The sequence below is a fragment of the Anser brachyrhynchus genome (assembly GCF_964034855.1).
Source record: "Anser brachyrhynchus genome assembly, chromosome: 25".
Lineage (NCBI taxonomy): Eukaryota > Metazoa > Chordata > Aves > Anseriformes > Anatidae > Anser > Anser brachyrhynchus.
Genome location: NC_137718.1, coordinates 849,324 through 875,090, shown reverse-complemented (window position 1 = coordinate 875,090; position 25,767 = coordinate 849,324). Strand labels below are relative to the sequence as shown.

Genomic DNA, 25,767 nt, shown 5'->3' with positions numbered 1-25,767 from the left:
ATCAGTTAAGAAATAGCTTTTAAAACCAGGCAAGCTCAAAAGACGGCACTTCTTGAATAAAACACGTTTCTGCTTTTGAAAAAAAAATCCATCTGAAGAAATCACATTTTTCATGGAAAAGCTCAGCGATAGAAAGTACAGGTATAAGCACCCTAGATAATAGAAAGGGAGCTGAAAGAGATTATCTTTATTTCTGAGATAGGATCAGATGTATTAGATAATTTCTAATTTAGTTTTGAAAATCCTCCAGTTACAGGGATCCTGTAATGTTCCTTGTCAGCCTTTACACATGCTTAGCTGTCCTGATAGTTTTCGTATTTATAAGTTTTCTAACTATTAAGTTTAAACCTTCCTTGCTGAAGAGGCTTGTGCTGTAAAATTGCTCAATGGGATTTAAACACATGTGCAGCAAATTGCTGAGGGCTGGAGCACAGGTGCACTGGATATAGTGTTTTTCTTCCATTGACCTTAACCAAAGAAGCAAAAGGATTCAGCAAACATTGTTCCAGGTAATGTGATTTGCTGAAAAAGTATATATTTTTAAGGTGTTTACTACAGAGGTCTAAAATTACGTGGACATTTTGCCGCCCTCAACAAGAAAAAATGCATCTCCAGTTAAGTTCCATAATAAAAATAGTGCTTTAATAGAGACCTTTTCCTTAAAAGCTCAAGTATTTTAATGAAACTTGCGTCATCGTAAATCAAAGCACTTACTGCTCTGTAACCACAAAGTCTGACTCGGGGCTGGCAGTTCTTTTATCTTGGTGAACAGTTCTGACACTGTTCGTCTGATTTGTTTCATTATTTTTCTTTCAGAATAGTACATCATCTGCAGAAACTAATTCTTTAGGTGTCAGTTCACGGATTCAGCAGTAATCTAAGCCCCGCGCTCGTGCTCCACAGCAGCACTGCACCGCGAGACCCGGAGAAGCGGTATTGATCCCCCGGTGCTTTAAACAGTAACACGTTTACAGCCCTCGCTCCTTGGATCCCTCCCCAAAACCTCCTCCTTCCACGGCCCGGCGAAGAGCAGAGGCCCCGTGCCCCCCGAGGGCTGGGCGAGCTCCCCGCGGCCAGGCGGGCGCAGCGGCCGCTGGAGGCTCGCGGCGGATCAATAGCAATTCTGTTATGGGCCAGATGTCAAAGCACAGAAATATGCTTTCAAATCCCAGGGACTTGCTGTGACAGCTAGTGTGCTAAAAGACATTTGCTTGGCAATCAAAGGCATTAATAGTGGTTTTTGTTGACCACCTGTTCGGGGGAGGTTTTTAATTACCTTTTTGGTTGCTGGCCAGCGTGATAATGCTGCTACATGTTTCCTTTCCTCTGTTTGGTTCCCCCAGCTTGAACACCAAGCATTAAATTGCCTTTTCAGAAGTGTTGAAGCCTTTGGAAGGGGCGGCATGCTTATTCCATATCTTAGTTGTATCTTGAAACCTGGGGTGACAGGAAGTTGAATTTCAAGGGAAAAGGCTAAGAATAGGCTTCAGGAGTAATTGGCAGTCTTTATGCTGCTCGCTTTGTTCGGGAAGTTTGCATGCCGGAGGATGGCTTGGGAAAGGCACTTCATTACAAGTGGCATGAGCTGGAAGGAGAAAGGACTGCTGGTGCTCTGTGTAATTTTTGGATGCAATCTTCTAATCTGAGAACTTGAAAATGCAGAGTCTGACACCTGAAGGGTGTTTATTCCAGTGTGGATCATCAACCTTCAGATTCCTGTTAAGAGACCTCTGTCTCCTGAGCTAATGCAGAAACTTTGCGGTAAGCTGTTATTTTCTGTGTGAACCAGTCAAGAGAAGAGGGATGAAATGTGCACTGGTGAATGGGTTTTATAGATACTCGTTGACAGCAGCAGAGGATTGCAGCATTCTGGCCTTGCTTTGGGAGCTCTGGCAATGCTTTGCTCATAGATTTTCTGTGCTTTTACCCCAGGCTGTCTCATTTTCTGCTCACTTTTCTTTTTGGTATCTACCAGCTCATGTAGCCTCTCATTTGTCTCCTTTCTGATTCTGGAGGTGGGGGTGGCAGCAGTTGCACCCCTGCTGGTGGGCTGGCTCCGTGCTCCCTCCCTTCTGGCTTATCTTCAGGAAAAGCTGTGTGAAGCCCCCATGTTCATGGGCACAGGGACTGGAGGGGGTCATGCAGGCAGGGGCTGTGCAGGAAGGAATTGGGCTCAGTGCAGGTGTGGGGTCTCCAGATGTTTGAGCTGCCAAATTCTGCTGACCCTCTCCTGAGCACATACAGTCAGATGGGACTTGGCCCATCTTGCACAGATTTTTCCATCAAAAATTAAGGTAAATTGCTGTCACAGAAGTGATGCTCTCTCCACTGCACCCCCTCCTTTCCCCCGGCTTCTTTGTCAAATTTCAAGGCTCGTTCCTGAGCATGCGGTTGCTGGAGATGCTGCCTACGGGCACTGACAGTAAAAATCCTTCTGCAAGGAAAATGGGGGTTCCTCCAAGCTGGACGTGAAGCAGACCCAAAACATTTTGGCTGAAAATCTGCTGTTCTCTGCCATGAGCGTGGGTTCCGCTACTCTGTCCCCTTCCTGCCCTAAGAGAAAGAAACCATCTGCCTCCGCAGGCCAGCCTGGGGTCAGGGCTTGTGGCGCTGCTTTATGCCGAATTTCCAAGGATTCGGACTTGCCACTGACCATCTAGATATGCTTTCCATGGTTGTAGCGGGCACCTTTGGAGTGCGGGTGGTCAAGGAGTGAGGAAGTGTAGATGCTGTGGCGGGGCTGGGTGGAACAAAGCCTCCCTGCCCTGGCGGAGGAGCTTCCGTGGGGCCGGGAGCCGCCGCTCCCGCAGCGAGCCCCTTGCCGCTCCAGCCTCCGCCAGCGTGGTTGTCAAAGCTGTCTTTGATGCGGGGAGAGGGTAATTCTGACCTACCTCTGAGAGCTGTTAAGGATTAATGTTTACACAGGGCTTTGAATATGTCAAGCTTTATGTAAATACCAGATACGACTTTTTTATTAATACCCCCCACATGCTCTCAAGTAAATAACCCCTGCCGTGTGCGCGGTGCCTGAAGGCAGGCAGGGCAGCGCGGTGCCAGCAGCCAGGACATCCCATGGCAGCTGCTGGGCACCGCAGACCCTCGCCCGTGTGCCCCTGAGAGGGTCTGTGCTCCCTGCCTGCGCCCCACGGTGAGATTGCAGATGAACCGTCAGGTAGGAACGGAGCCACTTAGCGCTAGGCATTTAAATGAGTAGGCAGTAGCCCTTGGGGGCAGGCTGGCTTGGTACCAGCTTTATTAATTATTACTTTTTTTTTTAATCTGCAAAAACAGTCATCCTCTGAAATGCCACTTCAAGGTTTAAAAGTAAGTTATATGGGATGAAAGGAGATATTTTTTTTTTCTTTGTGCAGAGAAAACGTTAAAATATTCTGTCATTTTGAACTAAGTTCCATTAATTTATAACTTGGCTTACTCTTAATATGGGATGCTTAAAGAGGGAGGATTAACCTGTGGTTTATAGCTCCTCTGCCCTTGTTTATATGTGTCTGTAACAACAGACAAAAAAACCCTTTACATCTAACCTTTCCTGTATATTTCTTATATAAGGCTGTGTCAGGCTTTTACTGCTCCATTCAGGAACTCATTTCCAAAACTTTGTTATGCATAAGAAACTATGGAGGGTGGGAATTGACTTTTTGCCAGTTACTTACTTAAACTGAAGAGATCTTTGCATTCAAATTACTTATCTGGAGTGCTGGCAGGCTAATAAATTCAAGGGGCTGTTCTAGCCACTGTCAATCTCAAATGTAATCCTATTAAAATAATTGAGTATTTTCAGGGTAGAGAATTCCCTCTTCCTGCTGTCCACGGCACACAAGAGAAAACATGAAAGGCAGCCTGGAGTGTCCTCCGAATGTCATTGAGCCGACCCCGCGTGCGTTGTGTAATTCCCTTCTGCCAGGACTTGGCCAGCTGCAGCACGCCGTGGGGGCACAAAGTTTGTAACGCAGTAATGTAGGGCAGTCTGTACTCCAACTTCTTGCCTTTTTTTTTTGGAAGTGATGTCAGTGGTTTTGGCCTTGCTCTGTGTTTCGATTGGGCTAGTTCACCTTGATTACAATGGGAGACTTTTTGTTGTCCTCTGGGATTTGCACAGGGAATGCAAGGAATGTCAAACCCAACCTGACCTGCTCTTTCAGGGGCCATCCCATGCAACTGCCAGCGTTGTGCAGTTAATTCAGGTGGGAGGCTACTAACCCCGTCGCAAATTCCTTTTTTTTCCTGATCCTTACAGATGCTGAGATAGGTGCTAGCAATCTCTTTGCCCATGTTTTTGCTTTTGTTTTTCATTTGAAAGTCAGATCGGTTCTTTGTTTTGTAGTGTGGCCCCACGAACAGTTGTTTCACCGGAGCTAGGACAATGGAAGCTCTTTGTGGTGATGCTGCTGTCGAAGCCCCCAGGACATCAAAGCAGAGCTTCTGTTGCTTTTTCAGAGATGACAGTTTCTCCAGTTTGTCTTTTGATAATCTTCAAATGCAGGCATGACCTGAATTTACGACATGGAGAAAGAAAAACGGTAGGAAAAATCTCTGAAAGCTTTTAAGGTATCTTTGACAGCAGTAAACTAGAGAAAATAAGCGCAAGTTCTTTCCTCTCCCCTTTATTTTTGCAGGTCACTTTAGAGGAAATCAGAGCAAATCCGAATACTTCAAAAACAACCCTCAACCCAATTTCCACCAGCAACCAACCAAAAGTCTCCTGCCATGCAGCCCGCAAACCTCAAATTCTCTTTGGCAGGCTTGTGTGAAAACCATCTCTGTATTACTTGCCACAAACAGGACATGGGTTTCATGAAGTACCCCTGATCTAGGAAAGTAAACAAATTTATTTTCCGTAGTATGTCGAATCACTGCCGAAGCTTTTACATGGTGGTGCAGCACTTCGGCACAGACAGCTGACCTGAATGTTTTCCTATCTTGGTGTTACCTTTGCATCCAGCAAGCTCAAAAGAGAGCGTTGTTTGGCTGGAGAGAAACGATGGGATGCGGAGGTGATTCCTGTTGCTTGTATCCTCATAATTATAAGGGTGTGATATTGTTTAGCCCAGTTTTTCTGCAGAGCATAATCTAAAATGTGTGCCCGTCTTGCTTTGTGGCTTGTGTGTGTTCCATTTCATCCATGAGCTTGTGTTACCTTGAATTGAATTGGTTTATGGCATGCTGTTTTCGGTAAAGCGGCAAAAGAAATGGTCACATAATTCAGCAGGGCTTGCCCTTGGAGTGATTTAGTTACGCTGGGTGATGGCTGAGGAACCTTATTGATTTGGAGCTCCCATTGGAGCTGAATTCGGAAAGCTTTGCAGCACCTGCAAGACACTCGCCTGAATAGAGCTACTGAGAAAAGCATTTCAGTTATTGGCATTGCTCCTAATGCATTTTGTATGTGTCTATACCACAGGGAGAAATGTGTGGTTATTGTTGAAATATTATCTACACAGGTTTTCAGAAGATGAAGAAAAGGCACTTTGCTGCAATAACTGTTGTGGACATGCTATTGTGATAATGCTTTGGCGTTTTTATATTGAGATGTGGCTCAATATATTTTCGCCTTGCTGTGTACATTTTTAAAAACAGTCAAGCAGAGATATTTGATAAATGGTGCTTTGAAGGCTGCTTTCTGCTGTCCAGTAATTTTGGCTTGAAACGTTTATTTGAATTGTTATTTAGTTTAATCTACTTGGATCTAGATAGTAATACGTATCAGCTGCTCTAGTAGCTGTGCTATGTATTAAGCATGAAATAACATTGATAATAGGAATCTGAGGGAATAAATGAATCTCTCTGAATTGCTTTATATTGGTAAGCTGATTTGGATGAACTCGAGGTAACAGATTTTTCTTTTGTCATGGCTTTGCAATGTATGTTGCGGTCTGCTGGAAGCAGCTCTAAATATGTCTTGTAGCCACCGTAACTGTGTGAGGAAATGTCCTTTCTGTGTGATGATTTTGCAGGAAGGTTTTATAATTGTTTTCCGTAACAGCACCAAACCTGTGGCTTTTTCTCAAACCCTTCTTCAATATGGCTCATAAAACTCCTTTAAATGTGTGGGGGGGCTTTATGCGAAAGGCAGTTACTTAGCACTGGCCTCAAGGGAAATGGTACAGTGTGGAAAAACCTGGAGGTGAAAATAGGAAACCTGTGTTGTAGCTCAACATTTTTGTCTTGTTTTCTAGCTTTTCACCATCTTTTATCCTTACAAAACAAAATGGAGTTTGTCTAATCACCAAAGTTGCAGAGTAAGTACTTGTGTCTAGGGTGATAGTTGTCAGTGCCAAGAAATAGAATTGAGCAAAATTAAACCAAAACCTGATTAGTGACCTACTTACAAGAAGCAGGAGGTTCTTGGATTCTAGCTTAAGTAAATTCCAAATACTGTATTTAATTGTTTCTCCCTGATTAATAACATCTAAGTATAATATCTGTCAGGATTTTTAAAACAAGGAAGCAACTTTAAAGCATTACATTTACTTTACCTTGGGAGAACTTAATTAGCTGTCAACCACACTGCACATGAATGGTGACTTTTGAATGAAATTATCAAATCTCTATTCCTGAGGCATTTTTTCACCCTACTTCCACAATAGAGGGGAACAGGAGAGATTTGTTTAGGTAGAAGCAAAAGTAATTTTAGGAAAATGCTTTTGTGCATGCAGTTTTCTTGTATTAATTACAGAAGCATATAAACGTTCTGTTCCTGTGTGAAAGTGAGTGACTTACACAGAGGGGTTATTAAATCAGGTTGGAAGTGCACTTCCAAGCAGGTACAAGATTGTGGCCTTGTGGTTCTCCATTTAATGGGCTAATTTCTTACGGGATTGAACTTCTATCATTCAACTGCATACCACGGTAATTTACTTATTTTACAAATGCAATAAATAGATCAAAGCCAGCAAATCAGTTGAACAGTCCTAATTTAGAGCTCCTTGCTTTTGCCATCACGTGATGGCAAAAATGTGGCATGGTTATTGGGAAATTTGATGCATTGGTGAAGATGGTGAAGAGAGTTGAGGACATAATGGTAAAGCAAAGGAAAGCAAAGCAATTTGAAGTATTAAAATATCTTAGTGTTTTGATAGGTTTGTTGGCAGTGATGTGAGTTGGTGAGACAGTGTGTGAGTATAAACAGCTTAACTGGAGCATTAATGTTAAATATAACTTGCTTCTTCTACCCAGTGTGTGCCTAATGCTAGGGTGAACGTGTTATCCAAATGAATTCTCTAAACCTGTGTTTTAAGGACCAGCCTCTTGCTTTTAGGTCTGATGGATCTGGTGATCGTGTCATTCTTCAGTGGTTTCTCACCAATGTTCTCATAATGACTAAAGCAAACACATGGATGACAATAAAAAAAAAAAGTAAATTAAAAATTTTTTTGCTAAAATGGGGATATTTGCATATCCTTCAGAAATTTGATGCATGCCTACCTTGATAATCAAACCTCCAGTCATAGCTTAATTATATGGTCTGATTTTAGCGTGTTGGTTTTTCTTCCACCCTAAGAGCCCTGAACAAGAAAGAAATCTAGATAGAGCAAACATCTCCTGAGAGATGTTTGTTAAATGCTCTTGTAGTGCTCTAAGCTTGGTGTTTATCGAGAGGAGAGGTGATATGGCACTCAGTTTTAAGTTCTGGCTGTATTGGAACTCAGAGTAAGTTCTAAGGTTCTTGTATGGGTCAGGTACCACGAGGCTATTTCTGTGTGCTACACTCTGGTTGTGTTTTATGAAGTATCTTCTGTCATGGTGGCATCTTCAGGTTTTATTTTGAACTGTATTGTAATTCATCTGTTCGCGGCGATGCGTGTGTTTTGCAAAGCATATCTGTGGCTTCTCTAATCATTCTTGAAGAAATGTTGTTCTGTCACCTTGTGAATGATCTGAGAGGAAAGTTTGTGAGGCAGTGTAACACGAGCTAGAAATGCTCCAGACGTTTATAAGTGATTATATTCAGTCCACAGTGTCCAAGCACCATAATGAATGAAGTCAGTACCACTAATGGCACTGATAAAAGCAAATTCTACCTTTATTTCCTGTAGTCACTACATCATCTCGACCAATGGAAGCCATAACAGGATTTTCACACAAGATGGGCATTAAATTGGTGATGATGCGTGAGCTGCTCACATCTGCTGGGCTGTCACTCCCGGTAGCTGGCGATTCTGCAGTTAACCTGCGTTTAGCTGTAACTTCATTCTTGGTTTGTTTCTTAACTTGTTTGATTATATACTAAAACTGATTCCTTTACATCTATTATTTAAATGAACTATGCAACACTGTCTCTAGTTTAAGGCAGGGGCTGTGCATGGTATAAAAGCCTGACCGAAGTGATACCGATGTTTGCTGGCAGTGGATGGCCTCGCAGCGAGCGTGAGAAGTGCTCATCTCATCTCTTGCTGAAGTGGGTATGGGCATTACGAATCTTTCTTTTTTCTTTCCCCGTTTTCTTCAATCTTGATTTGACTTGAAAATGAGAAGGCCTTGTACTGGTCATTGGGATCAGAAATGCTGGAGTTGTATTTAGAAATCCCCTCTGATGCGCTGAATCTTGATTTTACCGTAATTGTTACCGCTGACTTGAGGTTTCTGAGCCAAGTGCAGGGGTACTTGCAGCTCTGTTTTTCTTTTTTCTTTGAGGAGTGGGTGGGTGGTATTTGAGTTGTGTATGCTAATGCCTTGGTAAACTTCTATCCTTCATCCCATGACTGAAGTCCTCCTGTTGTCTCAGTGGGGACAGACGTTTGCTAAATCTGCTTGGAAATGGGGACGTGTGAGACAATAAGGGAAAGGACTGTTCTGGCAAAAACTGAAATACGTAACGTTGGGGTTGTTTTTTTCAATCCAGAACTGCCCTTCAACTCCACTGTCACAAGTCTTTGCAGACCTTCTGATTGAGCTTCCTTGCCTTCCAAAGCAATATTGAGAGAAACTGTAAAGTGCTCCCCAAATATTTGTGGCAACTTGTGACAAACAATTTAAAATTTGGCAGATGTAACAAAATTGTTAGCTGTATCCTGACACTACTTCTGGGGCTTAGGAATGTGTTTTTGTAGCAGATGGAGCTATTAGTTAGCTGTGCTATCTTGAAGAATTGCTTTCCCAGGTAATCAGCTCTGCTCATTTAGGATGTCGTTTCCCCACCTCGATATGTCAGCCGAGGAAGCAGGAATGATTAATCACTGCGGCTTGGACACTGCACAAGAATAACTGCGTAGAGGGAATCATTCTGTGGAGCACCAATGCCACAGGGAGTTTAAAGTGCTCTGATGCAAAGCAAACAAGATGGAAAAGATGACCGTGATGCTTCCTGATGGCTGTGTGTCAGTGCATAGAGTTTCTGTGGCAACCTGAAGATTTGCAATTCATAGAAAGCCTGGAGCGAGACAAAACTTCTAAGCCCTGGCTGTCACTGCTGTGGAACGGGTGCCACCAACACCTGGCAACCTTCTTCCATTGCTTGCTTTTCACGCTTGGCAGAATAAATCATATAAGAGTAACGTGCACGGTTAACCCTTCTTAAAATGTGTACTTTCAACATTTCCAATTAATCTTGTACAAAAGAAAGGCTTCTGAGAAGTGTTTGAAAAAATAGCATTTGCTATTGATCTTAACTGCAGGCTTATCGTTGAAAATACTGCTTTCTTGTGGACAGATCAACAACAACAGCAAAAATAATGTAAAATAAGCAAATCTGTATTTCTTTTGGATTAGACTGAAAATGAGGTGTGTTTTTTTTCAATTACTAGTATTCTTAAATTGCCAATAAAGGTTAATCTTTCTTCTTTTCTCATCTAGCAGATCTCAAGCTCAAGTCTTTTTGACGTCTACTTCTATTTTCATTTAACCTCTTTAAAAGTAATTTGGAATATTTTTGCAAGACTTGGTGTTGTGATGTACAATATAAACATAAGGTGCCAAAGGTTCCTAAGGTGCCTGGGATTTGTGATATGAAAGGGCATCAACTTGAAGTAGGTGGAAACCACTAAGCGAAAGCTATGGTAGTTAATACCGGCAAGCTTAATCTTTGCGAAGCTGTCAACTTGAAAAACGGACACTGGAAACTTATTAGCAGGACTGCTCTTGTTAAGTGTTAGTCTTCATTGCAGTTTGGGCTGTACAGCAACTGGTGAACTCCGAGTACAAAAATTGTAGCAGCATTAAACCTTTTGTAGTGAGTTTCACGGTAGATGAGTAGTCTGGTGTGAAATCTGAAGGACTGCATCACAAAGTTCACCCGTGGCATTTGGTACAAGCAGGTTGCCCTGGTGTCGCTGGCGCTGTCTCAGTAAGCATGCAATGAATTGGTCAAATACAGTGGTAGTGCTGGCAGCTGTGCTAACCTCACCTCACAGTGGATGCTTCCCGACTTTATCTTAAAAAGTCACTGCAGCGTTGGAATACCTCTTCCAGAAACTTGCTTTGAGGGCCCATTTGGAAATGTAGTGCTTCCTGTGGCTTCTTGAGGGATTTTTGTTTTCCCCCTCTGAGTGCAGTGCTGGTGTCTGCAATGCACATCTGTCTGCACTCGCTGCTGGTAGAATAACAAATTTGTTTCCTTAGCGTAGCTTGAGGCTTGTGTACCTTTGCATTTTCTGCATTCTCTGCACCTAATCCTAGATGTTTCCAAAGTTAAATAAAAGGTCATGCATATTTTATACATCTGATGTAAGCATGTTATTCTGTACTTACATAAAGACAGACCGAGTAAGAAGCTGCATGCATAGTAAGTAGGATAATATGCTGCTCAGGGCTGGTTGTTTTCTGGAGTGTGTGCTGGCCCCAAGGCATTGAGACATTTAATTTGTAGCGTAGCAAAGATATTTACCTTGAAGCATGTTTGTGAACCTTATCCATACCTAGTTTAGTCATGTCTGTTTCTGAAAACATTTTTGTTTATTTTCAAAGCACCTAATGCCTGTAGCAAAATTTTGAAGTTAATTGCCTGGATATATACTGCAAGGAAAATGAAGTGTTACAAGAAGATAGCTGTAGATAGAGGGGCTGAGAGAATAACCTCGGGGCATCTGCCTGTGAGCAGACATGTAAAAATATTAATTTTTGAACTTTTGACTTCAAATGTTTTGTGTAAAAATGTTTAAATACTCTTTCTATCAGATTTGATCTTTTGAGTCACAGGACCTTGTTGTGGTTGGCAGAGCTCGTGTAACATATTTCTTTTTAAATGATCTCTGAAGTTGTCAAGTACTTTTTTATGAAAGTGCTTGATGGAAAGCTGTACAATTTGTTCAGGCAGTAGCGTAGAATGAGTTGTGTTTTTTCAGTGGAAACTGAGTTGGTTTTTTGAAACTGTTAACATTTAGGAGAAGGCTTGTTGTGTGAGCGCTCACAGGAATGGAAGCACAGCTTCTTCTTTGTTTTTGCAAACAAATGTGTGAAAATACACGGCGGAGTACATGTGCTCAGGTATGGGCTGGGGCAGCAAGCTTGTTTCTTGAAACTGGAAAGTTATTCCTAAAACACAAAATAAAAACTACAGGGGTGTGGGCTTTGTTTTTCAAGATATTTATATGTCAACTTTCACAATTTGTCTGCCCCCTCCTCCCCTCATGTGTTGCCATTATGATGGATGAATTTCTTGGCTACTGGCTCCATAGTTGTGACTGAGTAGGAGCATCCTGACACGCAAAATCACAGCAGACTGTGGCTGAGTCATAAATGACTGAACTAGTTAGATTATCACTTCCTACACAGGCTCTCTGAAGTTGTCCTGAGAATCCAAATGAAGGGAACTTCCACTGGCAGTGGGAAAAGCTCTGAAGACTTATGCAAGTACACAAATAAAAAATAAAATTCATTACTGACTGTTACTTCTAAATATCAGAATGGATAACCCAAGCCTGAGTGTTCCTTGCAGGTGACCTTGCAAACCTTCTGTGGGCTGCAGAACTTGTTTTCTAAGCAGTGAAGATGCCTTTGAAGGCCACGTATTTCTGGCAGTGACTCTGGAATTGTCTTGAAACAGGTAGTCAGATACTGCTCAAACATCAGCTAGCCAACAAGCAAACAGCATTGTTCATCAAGATTAACCATTTCCATGTAAATAATTCAGACCTAAGAAACGTATCTTTAAGAGAAGTATCTTTAAAAAAAAATGTATCTTTAATTCTGGGATATTTCACGCATCAAGAAGGATTGGGCTGCTCCAATGAAATACTCATGTTTCAGTCTTGAGCCTCGTTCCCCGGGGAATGGGGAAGCATTTTTCACATATTGCTGAGTCCGTTTTTGACCCTAATAAGGCAAATGGACAAGAAAAGAAGAGCAGCAGGGATATGTCAGATGAAAAATTAAGTGTTTTGAAATTGATTATACGCTGCAGCAACGTGGTCGTCTTTCTAGTAGGAAACTGTAAACAAAACAAATTGGATCAATTACCTCTTTCTTTGCAGCAGCCATTGCAATTAGTGAGCACCTGGAGTGCAAAACGTGTTTCCCAGGTGGAGTCAAAATAAAACGCTGGGTGGCCCCAGGCCTCGTGCCTGCACCGGCTGCGCTCGCCGGCACGGGAGCAGCGCCGCTGCCTGCTGCTCCTCACCAGCTTGGCAAGGGCTGAGCTGGCGCTGCTCGTGGCGCGGCTCCGAGACGTGTCCTTCAAGCCCAGGTGTGCTGCGCGGCAGCTTCAATCAGCATGGTCACCTGCTCAGGGTACATGGATAGGAAATAAAAAACAAACCACATCGTTTCTGTGTGCGGTAACTTGCAGGCAGCCTTCAGCAATCAAGGTCCCTTCCTCAGTGCATTTCTGCAGCGGTTTCCAGACAGGCGTGGTTCAAGTTCTGCACGTGGCTAGATGTTTTGCCAAGCCTGGGACTTGATGAAATGAGGTGCCATGTTGGGAAAATAGTTATGCTCGCAGACTTGAGTCCATGAAGTGTACCTTTAATAAGAAGTGTCACTTGTCAAAATAAATGAGCAAGATTTTTATTGCATGTTCACTCGCTTGTAAAATTTGCTAGTCTGCAGTGGCTCTTAATCATTAATGTGAATTAGCCAGGTTCTTCTGTAGTTTAATTACTAGTATGTCATGTTTACATTCTCTCTTGATGAACTAATGGTTACATTATATGCACAGTTTCATTATAGGTAATGGGCAAAATAAAAAATACCAAAGATGTGTGTAGATGCTGTAAAGTGCTTAATCTGTGGAAGATTGAGGTGTAATTGCAGCTGGGGGCAGAAGTCTGGGTAGGAGCTCTGGATCATCAAGTCCAACCCTGTAAGCTGTCCGTAGCGACTTGAGGACGATGAACTATCCTAGTCCAGGGCATGTTATGCTCCTGTGCAGGAACTGCTGCTCAGTACATGTGTCTCTGATAATACTTGTTGCTTGCTTGGGATTCTTCTTTCTGTTGACATTATGTTGCTTTGTGGTGGTGTTTGACTGTATTATTCCATATTCACAGCTTGTTTCTCATAGCAAGGTTTAATTATGTTGATAGGCAAAAGCAGGAATGCTTTCTATTGTTTCTTACTTCATTGTTCCTTGAGGATTAATGAGAAAATTGGCAGAAAATTGACCAGAGGTACAGACTTTTGAAAGGATTTTTTCCTGCTATGATATTACTTACAGCTTTTCAATAACTGTGAGAGCTTTTAAGCTATGTCACACTGTGGATATGTTGTATGTTAATTGTTTGACTTGGTTTTTATAAGATGACTGAGCTACAGTATTTAAACAGAATGGCAGGTGGAGCCATAGATAACATTGAACTGAAATTCATTGCGAGAGATGTACTCCTACAGATTGTCTGAAATTTAGCTGTGGCTTTACTCATCTTCTTAGGTAAGTAAAGCAGAGCCAGTTATGCAGCAAGCTCTGTGCCTGGAAAGTTGGTCTGTTGGAAGCGTAGCCTGGCTGAGCTTTAGAGGTGGCTGCCAACTCGTCCTCCGAGTGGCAGCAATTGTACTGCCTTTTTCTTCCTTGACCTCTTGCTCAAAATGAAATTCTTAATTGCTAAGAAAACTGAGTCGTACTGTATGTTGTCAAGGAGACAAATAAAGCCTGTTGAACTCACAGAAACAGCATTAAAGACATTGGCATGTTTCCTCTTAGTTCTATAAGCGAGCGGTTTGTGACACTGAAGTTCTCCAGATGTTATGTACAGCTGTTGCCTGAACAATATAGATTTCAAAATGACATACCTGAATACAAAAAAAGCAACTTTCTCCTTCCTCTTATCTGTGCTCCTAGGGAATTCTCTATTTACCTTGCTAATGCAGGCTTCTAAGTAGCTGCTCTTGATAATGACTATGTAAGAGCAGACAAGATGTGCAGAGGTCGTAATTGGAAAGGGAAATAACATTTAAGAAGTGAGAAACTGAAGATGCTTTCCATATGGAATAAAATGTAATCAACCTTTTAAATGCAAGGAGTGCTGACTCCTTCTTTGGGCAAAAAATACTCTGTAAATCACCTGTAGCAGTTCTGCTGGGTAAGTCACCTTGTTACAAATAAATGGAAAACGAGGCTTAGCGTCCAGCATCAATTTATTGCTTTTATACTTTCAGTCATGTTATTTGTTTACCTGCAGCAGAGAGGATAGAAGCAAATTCAGAAATGGTGGTGTAGGAGAACTTTTGTGCTGTTTTCCACATTCATAATGGTGAGCATGTTTTGTGTTCGGAGCACGTTTGAGGTCCGTGAGCACATTTGGCTTTGAGCTGGTGCTTGTGTGCGCTAGTGCGAGCGGGGAGCACTGAGCAGGTGCTGCTTCCCTGCTTGCACACGTAGGGCTCTGCCTCTCTGCAAGGCACTGAGAAGGTGCAGGGACTCGCAGTTCTTCTAAGAATACTTATTTCTGGATTTACTTGCATGAATGGATCTAAATGATTTCCGTAACAATTACCTCTGGAAATTCCAGTACTTGAGGGGTTCTTACTGTTTTTAAGTGAAGAGACAGTGAGGTAAAAGCAGTTTATGCTGAAGCAGTTGCTGGTCCATGGCTAACCTTGGGGTAGGATTCTGGTGCCCTGACTTTACTATTAGCAAGTCACTTTCTTCCATTGATCATTGAAATAAAGGGTGTTAAGGGCCTTAAGCTTCATATGGAGCCATTACAAGACACATCAAGAATCTAACCATGGAGGTATCTCTGAGCGATGGACGCTCAAGTTGCTTAAAGTTCAGATGCTCTACCGCAGTTTGCTTGGATTACATTGAAGGTGGCTTTCCACACATACACCTGTCTTTTATCTCTGGGCTTGGAAGAATCCAGATGCATGCCCGTCAGTGCGTCTGCTTAAATTAGAGGTGACAAATTATTGATAATTAACATTGCTTTTTGTTTTACCATTGCAAAATGTGAATTTATAAAAGCCAATTTATTTTTATCTTTGGCCTCAGGAACTCCAGAGCAGTTGTACTTATTCTTAATTGCTTGTTTTATGGGTGAAAATTAGGCTGTAATGTGAACTGCAGTGTGAGGAGACTTGGTTAGAACGCTTGCAATGTTTGAATGGCAAGGAGAAAAAACAGTGCTGAGGTTTGTCTAATACTTCACAAATTCCAATTTTTATTAAATTTAACAATGCAACCATTTCTAACCATTCTATAACTAAATATAGTAATGAAATTTTATTTGAAGTCAGGAATGTTATCCAGATATGACTTGATGTGTGTAAGATACTGCACATCAATGGAGTGGTACAGATTGTGTTAAATGGGCCTGAAATAATCTTCAGGAAAGAAAATTGTTTTCTATTCTTCTTGACACAAAGTGTTTGTCACAGATATGCATTCTTATCCGCATCTTGTTAGTGAAATCATTATACTTTTCATTACAACTTTTATGCAAATATGCTGGTTTTCCTTGATTAGGTTTGCATGAACACGCTGTAATTACAGGCTGAGGTGATATTAATGTGTAACAATTAAATATGTAATTACTATGTGTAATTACAGCTAGGAGAGCGTGTTGTAATAGCCCGTGCACCATGCCGCCTCACGGGCAGGGTGTCGCCCGCAGGAGCCAGCAGTTGTGATTTTATGCCCATTTGTACCAACAGATCTTCAGCATCTCTTTCGGCAGAGTCTTTAGGTGGAAGGGGCTGTTATAGCTGTAGACACGCAGGGTTTTACCTGCACGCCTCCCACAGGAGCTGCAGGGCTCCGGGAGCACACCCGGTGGCCCGGCCATGGGCCTGGTCCCTGCGTGGCTGGCTGGCGTCCTCACCTCAGGAGCTGGCATTCCTCGAGCCTCTTCCTCTTCGGGCAGGGATTTGGCGCACACAGCGTTTCCCTCTTCCTGCCCATCTCCTCACAAAGGGAGCCAGCGGCGGAGGAGCCTCGTGTGCCCCCGTCTGGCTTTCCAGAAAGCTCTCCCAGCTCGCGTCCCACTGTCGCTGCGGTGCTGGGCGGGTGCCCGAGGACGCCCTGCAGCTGCGGCCTCCCGCCGACGGGCACCAGAGGATGGGTGCTAGCGCAGCTCAGGGCCACGTATTTAAGATGTGACATGATGCAGGCATGATAAAGGCAGATCATCAGCAAAGGTCAAGTATATTCCATTTGATATCTGATACATCCACAGGAATAGATCTGTTCCTGGTGGCAGGAAGGACTTGGTGCCCAGACAGGGGGGTTAATTTTTAGCTTCAGCCTGCTGGTGCAACTCGTCAGTTCTGCTGGGCTTGGGGAAGGTTTTGTTAATGTGTATGGGGAGGAGAAAGAGACCTGTGCCTGGGAGGTATTTTCAGCCTTCCCGTGCGGTGCTTCCCTTTCTGCAGACGAGCAGAGGCTGTGAGGAGAAGCTTCGTGCTCAGGGACTCTGGGGCTCTGCTGGGGGTCCACGAGAGCTCTTGCTGAGCCTTTCTCTACCACTTAAAAACCTGCTGTGACTTGGAGCTTTGCTAAAGAGAATGACTTAAGGCTAGCTCTTCAACCACGTCTTCTGGACGTGCAGGAGTGCCTGTTTTACCTGGCTCTTAGGACAGCTGGGGGTTGGTTGGTTATGTATATCTAGAGATGAGATCTGTTTTCCTCTTAGTACGCTTTTACTCTGATGCTGTGAGGATGATTTTGCTTTAGCTCCTTTCCATTGATGTGTAGACCAGGCAACAAGAATGCCTGGGGGGTACATCTTGAAGAGGGCTACCATGAAGCAGATAAAATGGTAATACTTTTTCTGCTGGAAGAATACCAATGAGGGACTTGAGGAACCTCCTCAACTGAGGTTTTCTCTGTACTAGAAAAGTAGCCGAGGAAGAATACAGATCTAGCCCAGTTAAAAATGCTCCCGATACCTGCATTGCAGTGAGGACACAGCCTAATGGCTAGGGTTTCCGAAACGTAAGAAGGAAGAAAGTTTGAGGCGATGGGAGTTTCCTGATAGTGTCCTAATACTGCCTTGTATGAACGCTGCACGCACGCATGTTCCTGCATGGCGTGGGGGCTGGCTTGTCCTGATGCAGCATCGCTTCGTGGGGGACGCAGGAACAGAAGTGTCTCTGGTACAAGGGATCAGTCTGTGCTGTGGTTGCAGACCCCCCAGTGGGAATTTTTGCTCTGTATGACGCTTTGCTGTGTCTTCAGTTGGCGCTGGCAGAAAGAATATACCTGCTAAAATTTTCCTCTTGGAACAAAATTCAATGGTCTTTTCCAGGGGATTAAGTATTGAGACATTTTCAGATACTGAGGATATCCATTTCTTGCTCTGAGCGAGTTTCAAAGGGTTTGTTTCTATTTGTCAGTCCCTGATGGGGGAGAAGGGATTCCATGTCAGCAGTTGTGGAAATGTACTTTTAGAGATGACTGAATGTAATTAAGAGATGTGTTGGCAAAGGCATGTATTTAAACGTCTTTGCTTTTTTCACAGAATCCTTATTCAAGTGTTCCTGTAGCTGTAATTTCTTTATTTTTGGTTTGGAGTTTGGGTTTTTCTGTCAGCTGATAATGCAACAAGAGCTTCTCTGGTGGCTTTCTTGGAGAGGCAGCGCAGCCTCTGCTTGTTTCCTTCCCGCTGCCTTGCATCCCAGAGCTTGAATTGTGATGGGATTCCTAATGCAAAAGCACAACTTGCTATCTGTAGCTTGAAGAAATGAGTTATTGTGCCAGTAAGAATTGTTTGAAGAATTAAAATTGACCCATTTCCTTCAGGCACAGCAAAGTTAATACTCAAGAGTGTTAACATCGTAGGAGTGATTTGAGAAGTATTATTCATCAAATCCCTGTGCTAATATGTATGTAGGTATAAATAAAAAGGCCTCAAAGGTTGTTTCAGTATTTATTAACCTATCCTCTTCTTCAGGGGCCTAACGTGGCTGCAAAAGCTTGGTCAAGGCTTTTAGTTAGTTGTCTGTGCGCTGTTTCCCACTTCACTGAAGCAGAGAAACCTCTTCCAGGAAAAAAGGCTGTGTCAACCCCTGCTGCAGGAAGCTGCCACCTTCTTGACTACTGTTGCTTACTGTGCCCTTCTCTTGTTAATGGTGTCCTGTCCTGAGTACTACTGTCTGCTAACTTAGGGCTGTTGTCATATACCGGCACAAAACCAAGTAACTTCCAGCAGTTGCAGATAGAGTTCCTCTTGCTGCAACCTGAGCAGCTGTGGGCTCTGGAGTGAGCCGCAACTGAGGTGGTGCCCGTGCCATCACCAAAACATGCACAGAAGCTCAGGACAGGTCTGCTCCTGTGAAACTTTATGTGATAGACAGCATTAGATCTTGCACTTTTAATTTTTCTAAGATTTAGCTCGGAGCTAGGGTCTGTATTCGCTGTATTTTAATACCACAGCATAAAAGCACCATTTTTCTTTATCTAGATTTTTGCCTGTAACTTACTATATTTGTACTAATTTTATTTTTTCTCTGTTTTCTTTAGGTAAGTGGATACAATTTGAATGTTAATGTTCTGCATTGGACAGCTGCTGAATCTGGACGCTGGAAACCATGAGCCAGTTGTCAGCTGAGAGATGCTTCCTTAGTAAGTCTAGAAACACCGGACGGCGAGAGCTGTGGTGTCTCCCTGCAGCACGGATGGGGGTCAGCCTTGTGTTGGTCAGAGACACTCACCTTCTGGATGCTGGCATTTTCGGTGGCTTGTTTGGATAGGCAGTGGCCTTTCCTGTCACCTGGGAAGTGCTGATAACTTTGGGTGGCAGGTTGCCTTTTTTTTTTTTTCTTTAAAGCATCTACAGTGTTTTTTTTTTTGTTTTGTTTTGGTTTTTTTCTTCCTTTCTCTGGGATTCTCCCACTTGGTTGAGGAGAGGAGAACTCACACTTCCTCTCTCACCACTGCTATGAAAACCCATTTAGTCTTTCCCATACAATGATTTTTCGGTCTGATTTTTTCCATTCTATGCTTAGGATTGTTGTTCTTCAAAGAGTAAATTTTAAATACAATTTGATTCCTTGGCTTGGGAGTGTTCTTCAGCTTAGTGTTGAAAGGGAGCATGAGGTAAGAGGCAGGATTTTCTTTTTTTTTTTTTTTTTTTTAAATAATGCTTAACCTAGAATTAAATTCAGAGGAGTGCCTGGAGAAAATAAGATCTGTGATCAGATTCTCAGAATACTTTTTTGTCTTATCTAATAAGCAAGAGAAGCTAGTAGAGGGAATTATATGCTGGAAGGGGAATTTTAATAGCAACAGATATGCAAAGAAGAAAGCATCTCAAGTGAATAAAGAATGCAGACTGGTAAATGACAGATCTTTTCCCTGTTTGAAGAATGCAACTGTTTTGTGGTACAGACCTAAAACCTGGCCTTCCCCACCAGAGCTAGAGAAGACTCAGCGTCTACCTTGAGGTTCTGAGGTTGTGAGAATCCATGGTTCTTGCCTGTTGATGTGGAAGCCTCCCAACCAGAAATAAATTAGGATAAAGTAGCAGTTCCAAAACCATTCTGTAGCATCCTCACTTCTGATTGTACAAAGCTCGTCTATGTAAATGAATTTGTTTTGCAGCCCCACTTCTAAGGGGTGATACTTCTGAGTGATACACATCCATAATTTCAGTTCAGTTACTTATTGGAGAGGATGTTGCATTTTAATGCAGGTACAATCATGATCAGCTACCTGAACACAGGGGGCAGTTTCCTTCCTTTACTAATGCCAGGGCATGTTACAGGAAAATACTGGGAGTTGGCTGCTCTCAGAGTCTTTTTGTCTAAGAATCCAGTTAAATACCAGCATTTTGTCTAATGCCTGGAGGTGTCATTTAAGCAGCTGTGTTCTAGAGGCAGGGCTCTGGGGAAAACACAGGGTTGGCTTTTCTTTGTTTCAAATGTGTTGTCATAAGTTGGAGTGTATGCAGGAGGCAGTCTTACAAGATCTGAGTACTATTGGCAGTTGAGTAGCTGGTGCCATTCAGGGTCAGTTATGTGACTGTACTGTAGCTAATTCCAATTAAAGCAGAAAGCATTTTCAATTTTTTAAAAAAGAAAATGTTAAAAGCTTTAATTTACTGCAGTGAACTGTGGCTCATGGTCTAAGCTGGGCAGACAAGTCCCATTGTGCAGGCCTCCATGTTAAAGTAACACAAATTCTGGTTTTCAACGATGCGTGTGTGGTGACATAAAGGACTGAAAGAGCCAGCCGGTGTAGTTGCAGGTACTGGCTAGGGGCAGAAGCTGCGAGGTGCTGTCCCAGATGAGCTGCCCTCTTCAGCTCTGGAGCCACGGACTGCTGTGCACAGGTTGCTGTTTTCAGCCAGGATGCTCGAGACGTGCGGACGGTGAGGCTCAGCAGGCTCTGCGCGCCTGCCTTTCGTATGCAAAGCCAGATGTGTGGAGTGGTCTGCTAATTAGAAGGGAAAAATGGGAATGGGAGCAAAATAAATTATCATTCCAAGTAGGAGCCATTTAGTAAAAAATACTTGTGTAATGTGTTAGAATCCCTTTTTTGAGCAATAACACCCTCATCGTTGTATTCAAACACTGAGATAAATGCATCAATCTAAATTCATGATTTTGGTTTTTTCATATAGTTGCTAATTATTGAACATAACTAGTTTATTCATAATTTCTTTTCTCCTTCTGCTTGATAGCCTTAATCCTGTATTTGTGCGGCTGTCATTCCCATGGTAACAGACTAGTTTCTGAAGCAGAAGATTATTAAATACAGAATAGTACATTAAAATAATGTTAAGGTTCTGACTTAGAGACTTTCACATGGGGGCAAACTTCAAAAAAAGAGAACATTTTTACAAAAAGCAATTTACTTTGCCAGTAATGTTCTCTATTCCCATAGCTATTACTGAAGAGATTTGAGTAACAGCCTGCTCCCTCGCAACCCATCTCCTCCTCCCGCTTTGCAGAGAAATCCTAATCTTGTGTTTGTGTCGTCAGTCTGTTTCCATGGTAACTGTCACAAACGTATCGTGACCTCACAACAGGATGGCAAAGGACGAAAATGCGCGTTGAGAGGCGGTATTAAAAATGATCATCAAAAACAAAGAAAAATCTCAAGCCCTGGTGGGCGTAACAAGACATAATAGAGAAAAAGGCGATGGGGTTGTGGTACGCTGGTCTGGTAGCTTGTATGTGTACATATATAGCCACAATTACTTTGCCTCCTGATCTTGCTTTGCAGAAACTTTCCTATAAAACCATGTTAACACTATTTATTCCATCGCCTTCGTGGCAGTGTCGGGTGTCCAAGGTGGCAACAGTACAGCAAAAGGGTGAACAGATGGTTTCCTTTAACTTGTGATTTGAATAGCAGGGCTGACAGCTGAATGGGCACGCTACCTTTTTGTAGTGTCAAACGTTTACCCTTTTAGCTTCTGGGATCTGTTTTCTGCCATGGGTCATATATGAGTGGGGACAAGGCACTAATTGTGGCTTTGCTGCAGCATGGAACCCTGTAGAAAGCAAATTTGTGGTGATCTGCAATAAAGGACTTCAACAAGGTGCGTTTTACACGTTTACAAAAACAGATTTTCATTAATTAAAACTGAAGCTAAAATCTGAAAGAGGATTAGGAAGGATTAATAAAGAAAGGTAGTGAAGAGGCTTGATTATCTGCCGTGGAGATATCGGCTGAACATGTCGCGGATGATGAGATGGAGTAGAAAATTTGTGCATACCTGGGATTGGTGGATGTGGCAACTTGTGATGCTCTTTGCTCATTTGTGCTGACCAGGCTGATGCGGTAAGTTTCCCAAAGAGAAATTTGCCCCTGTAAGTGCCCTGACAAGAGCTGCTCCTCTTTTCCTCTGCTCGGAGCAGGTGAGAGAGAAGCTCTTGGCATAAGGTAACGTGGGAGCAGGGTTGGGTGTCCCTGCTGTCAGGACAGAGGCTTTTACTTCCTCCTTTTGGAGAAGAAGCACGTTGTCCGGGGGTTTGGTTTTGGTGATCTGCTTTCCTTAGGATTTGAGAGGGATGTTAGCAGGTACATTTGAAGGCATCTTGCCAACGCTTTCATCCTGCAGCCAGCAAGAGATGACTTTGGCTGCTGCTGGGCTCTGGTGCTTGCCTCTGGTGACTTTCCTGGAGCAAATGCATCCGCTGATGTCAGGAGCACGGAGCCGTGCTACCACTTTGACAGCCTCTATTGTGATCCTTTTCTGAGCCCTCAGTTAAGATAGTATTATTGGCAATTTTGGTGTGTATCATGATGGCTAGCAGCGCTAAGGAGGGGTCTCCAAAGGGAAGTTCTTGTTCTCATCCAAGGAGCTGTGTGTACAAGTATGATCCGGCCCCTGAGGGGAGGGCTGAGAAGGACCGAGGTGTGCCGGCTGGTCCGCGCAAGTGGGGTTTGGAGCAAGTGCTTGTATTACACTGCCTTTGAGCTTGACCATTTCCTAAATACCAATCATGTAGCACACAAAGATGATAAAAATAGAGAACTACATACAGAAAGTTACTGCTGCTTGAATGCTATCTTCATTTGCAGATGCTTAAAGCAGTGAAGCCATGTAGAGAAAGTGTGGCTGTCTGCATACTTCATGTATTTTTAATACAATCCTTTATAGCACTAATAAGATCTTTGTGCAGCTTGAGCTTCAGCAAGTGTTGCTGGCCACACCGAATAATAATCGGTATGTGTACACTAGATTTTTGCAGACAGCTGCAAACTTTTTCTGTGCACGCTGTGTGGCTGTGGATGCGCGGTGCCTGCGTTCCTGGCTTGCCCCTCGTGCCAGCACGCAGCGAAGCGATGTGCGGCCACACGAGAGGAATTCAGAATGGGCCAGGCTGGGGCGAGGGCGGGGTGAACTGGTCTGAATGGAAAAAGCCTCTTGTGGGCATTTCCAGCCGTGTGCTGGGGTGGTGCTCACAAGAACAGCATCGCCTTGATGCCTTTTTTTTTTTTTTTTAATCCCTTTTTTTCTCTAGGAGTAACATGTAGGGCTCGATTGATTTGTATAACATGTGCTTCAGTATTCCCTTTCTCTTTTAAGCAGTTTCTCTGTCCTCTTACTTGTAAAGAGCTTAAGCATCATTTTCCTCTTCAATTGGTGATGCCGGAAGAGTTGAGCAAGCACAGATTTCTGCGTTCCATAAACCATAAGGTCCTGCCTGCAACTTAAATCTCTTTATTTGCTTTGTTATTGCTTTTCACATATGTTTGGTTATAACAAACAAGTTTTCCCTCTGGAGATGGACTTTAAAAAAAAAAAAAGAAAGAAAGAAAAAGGGGGAGAAAAAAGGCTATAAGGAAACATTATCAGAGTATCTTGTTTCACTCTTCGCCTTAAGAAATACTTGACTTCAAAAGAAAATAGCAGTAGGTCTCCTAGTTTTTGTACCTTTCCTTTGTTCCATTTGTAATGTGTGCTGGCTAACTTTTGTTTTAGACTACAGCCTACAGTGACTTCACAAGACAGTTTTGTAAAATGATAGTGCTGTAACACTTTCTTCAGTGGATTTCGATGTTTCTTCCACCACTGACACGTTCCTGTGGCAGCTTCCACTTGTGTGGGAGTGTGCATCCCCTGTGAGTATCCTTCATAGGTGCATGTACAAGAGGGAAATGACAAAGTTAGCAGAAAAATATCCTTTGAAAGTAGGGCATCTTCGTTTCTCGTCTCTTGCAGAGCTGCTTCTGTTTTGTAACTGTCGTCTTTTCCCTCCCTCCCCAGCCAGCCCTCTGCCTCGTGGGTAATTTATGACCGAGTTCACTGAAATTCTGCATTTGGCTGATACATTGAAAAATCCATTTGCTATCAATGACTTCCTTTAATATAAAAGGAAGTAGATTTATGGGAAGAGGAGCACTGGCATCACAAGTACCCTTTATCTTTCCTCTTTTAGTTCATTCACTCCTAACCTGTGCCTGTTTGAACCAGGAGCATTATTGGTGTTCTGAAAGATTAGGATTTGAAACCGTAAATTTAACTCTGATTTCTGCCTCCTGGGAGATAACCTGAGGACACAGGGCTTCAGTTGCACTAAAACACAGAGGTATGCTCCCTTCTGTGCTGTGCCCATTTTTTAATATTTTCTTGAGCTTTTCCCATTGAAGATAGAGGGTGAGGAATGAAAGTCTGAACTGGGAAGCAATGATTTTTACTTTTAACTTGATTCTTTCCCTGCTTCTGTGCAAAAATATGATGGGGCTTTAAAAATGATGTAATAACTGACTTTTAAGGATATAATCCAAAGTGAAAGTCACAGTTACGACCTCTGAATGGAAAATGTTTCCAGAAGTCGGTGTAAATCTGCAGTAAATGGTAAGGTGGTGTGACCAGCAGCCGCTGAACCCATGGCACCGGGGAGACGATGGGCTGAGCGCAGCTACCGAAAGGTCACCGCAGTGGTGCCTGTGGATTGAGCACCGATCAACAAGTTATCTTCAAATTATCTTCTCTGCCTCACTTTTCAATTCAAGAGCCATGCCAGTGTGCTAATCCCTGGGCTCCAGGAAATGTGAAAGAGCTCTGGAGCAGCAAGGCAGGGCAAAATTAAATTGGCATTGGGGTTGCTTGGTTGAAGGGGACAGGAGATGACGTATGAACCCAATGCAGTTTGACTTCTAGAACAAATGAATTGGAGGTAAAAATATTTCTCCCAAAAAAGGGGTAGAAAAGCACTGTGGTTTGTAATGGAGTACTCAGCCTAAAATAATTTTAGTGGGTTTCATGGAAAGATCACTTCCAATGTTAATTGACGTGCCTTTTTGCTTGAAAAGGATAATGTTACTAAGTGAGTAATGAGGCTGTTTTTCAAGACATCGGAAAGCTGAATTGGGATATTTTCCAAAGTCTGGCAAGTGCAGAGGTTGAGCCGCTGCTGGCGAGATGAAATGCCTTGCTGAGGTCTGGCCAGGCAGGTGACCAAGGACCGTGGCCCAGTCGAGTGCTGGGGACGTGGGGCGGTGAGCGGGGCGATGTCGGCAGTGTGCTGCTGTGTGCGCCGGTGCTGCTGTGCACCTGCCCCGGGATGCTGCATCTGAAGCTCGAGCCCGCAGCAGCAGCCAGCGGCCGCTCCTCTACATGGGGTGCATGGGGGATGCTCGGCTGTCCCCATCGAGCCGCGTGCCCACGCACTGCTCAGCTCCTCTGTAAAGGATAGGAACGCAGTGACGAACCGGTGGAACACAAGGCTGCAGCAAAGGCAGTGTGCTTCCAAAAAATGAACAAGAATTAGATGGAAAATTCTTGCATTTTGTTCATTTTGATGAATTCCTTAAGTTGGATGTCTAATTGTGCTCAATTATTGCAGTCTAGTGCAGATAGGTTAATAGTTTCTAGACATTGATGTGCATTGATTTCTTTCTTGGGCTTTGAGACAATAGTCAATTTATAAAGAATGACTAACTTTGGTTTACTGTCAATTGTTAGGGTTTTTTTGCATTGCTGC

At 43.1% G+C, this 25,767-nt stretch overlaps 1 protein-coding gene across 11 annotated transcripts in view; it reads left to right on the top strand.

Annotated features, from left to right (window-relative positions):
- The window catches only part of CADM1 (cell adhesion molecule 1), a 181,729-nt gene that overhangs the window by 26,067 nt on the left and 129,895 nt on the right, over nt 1-25,767 (top strand). Inside the window, exon 1 of one of the 11 annotated variants that reach the window (XM_080568011.1) lies at nt 18,848-18,949. The exons of the other annotated variants lie outside the window; for them this stretch is intronic. Within the exon in view, the coding sequence (XP_080424137.1) occupies nt 18,916-18,949 (34 nt within the window). The 5' untranslated portion in view covers nt 18,848-18,915. Of the gene's footprint in view, nt 1-18,847; nt 18,950-25,767 lie in introns of those variants that run through there. 11 annotated transcript variants of the gene reach the window in all.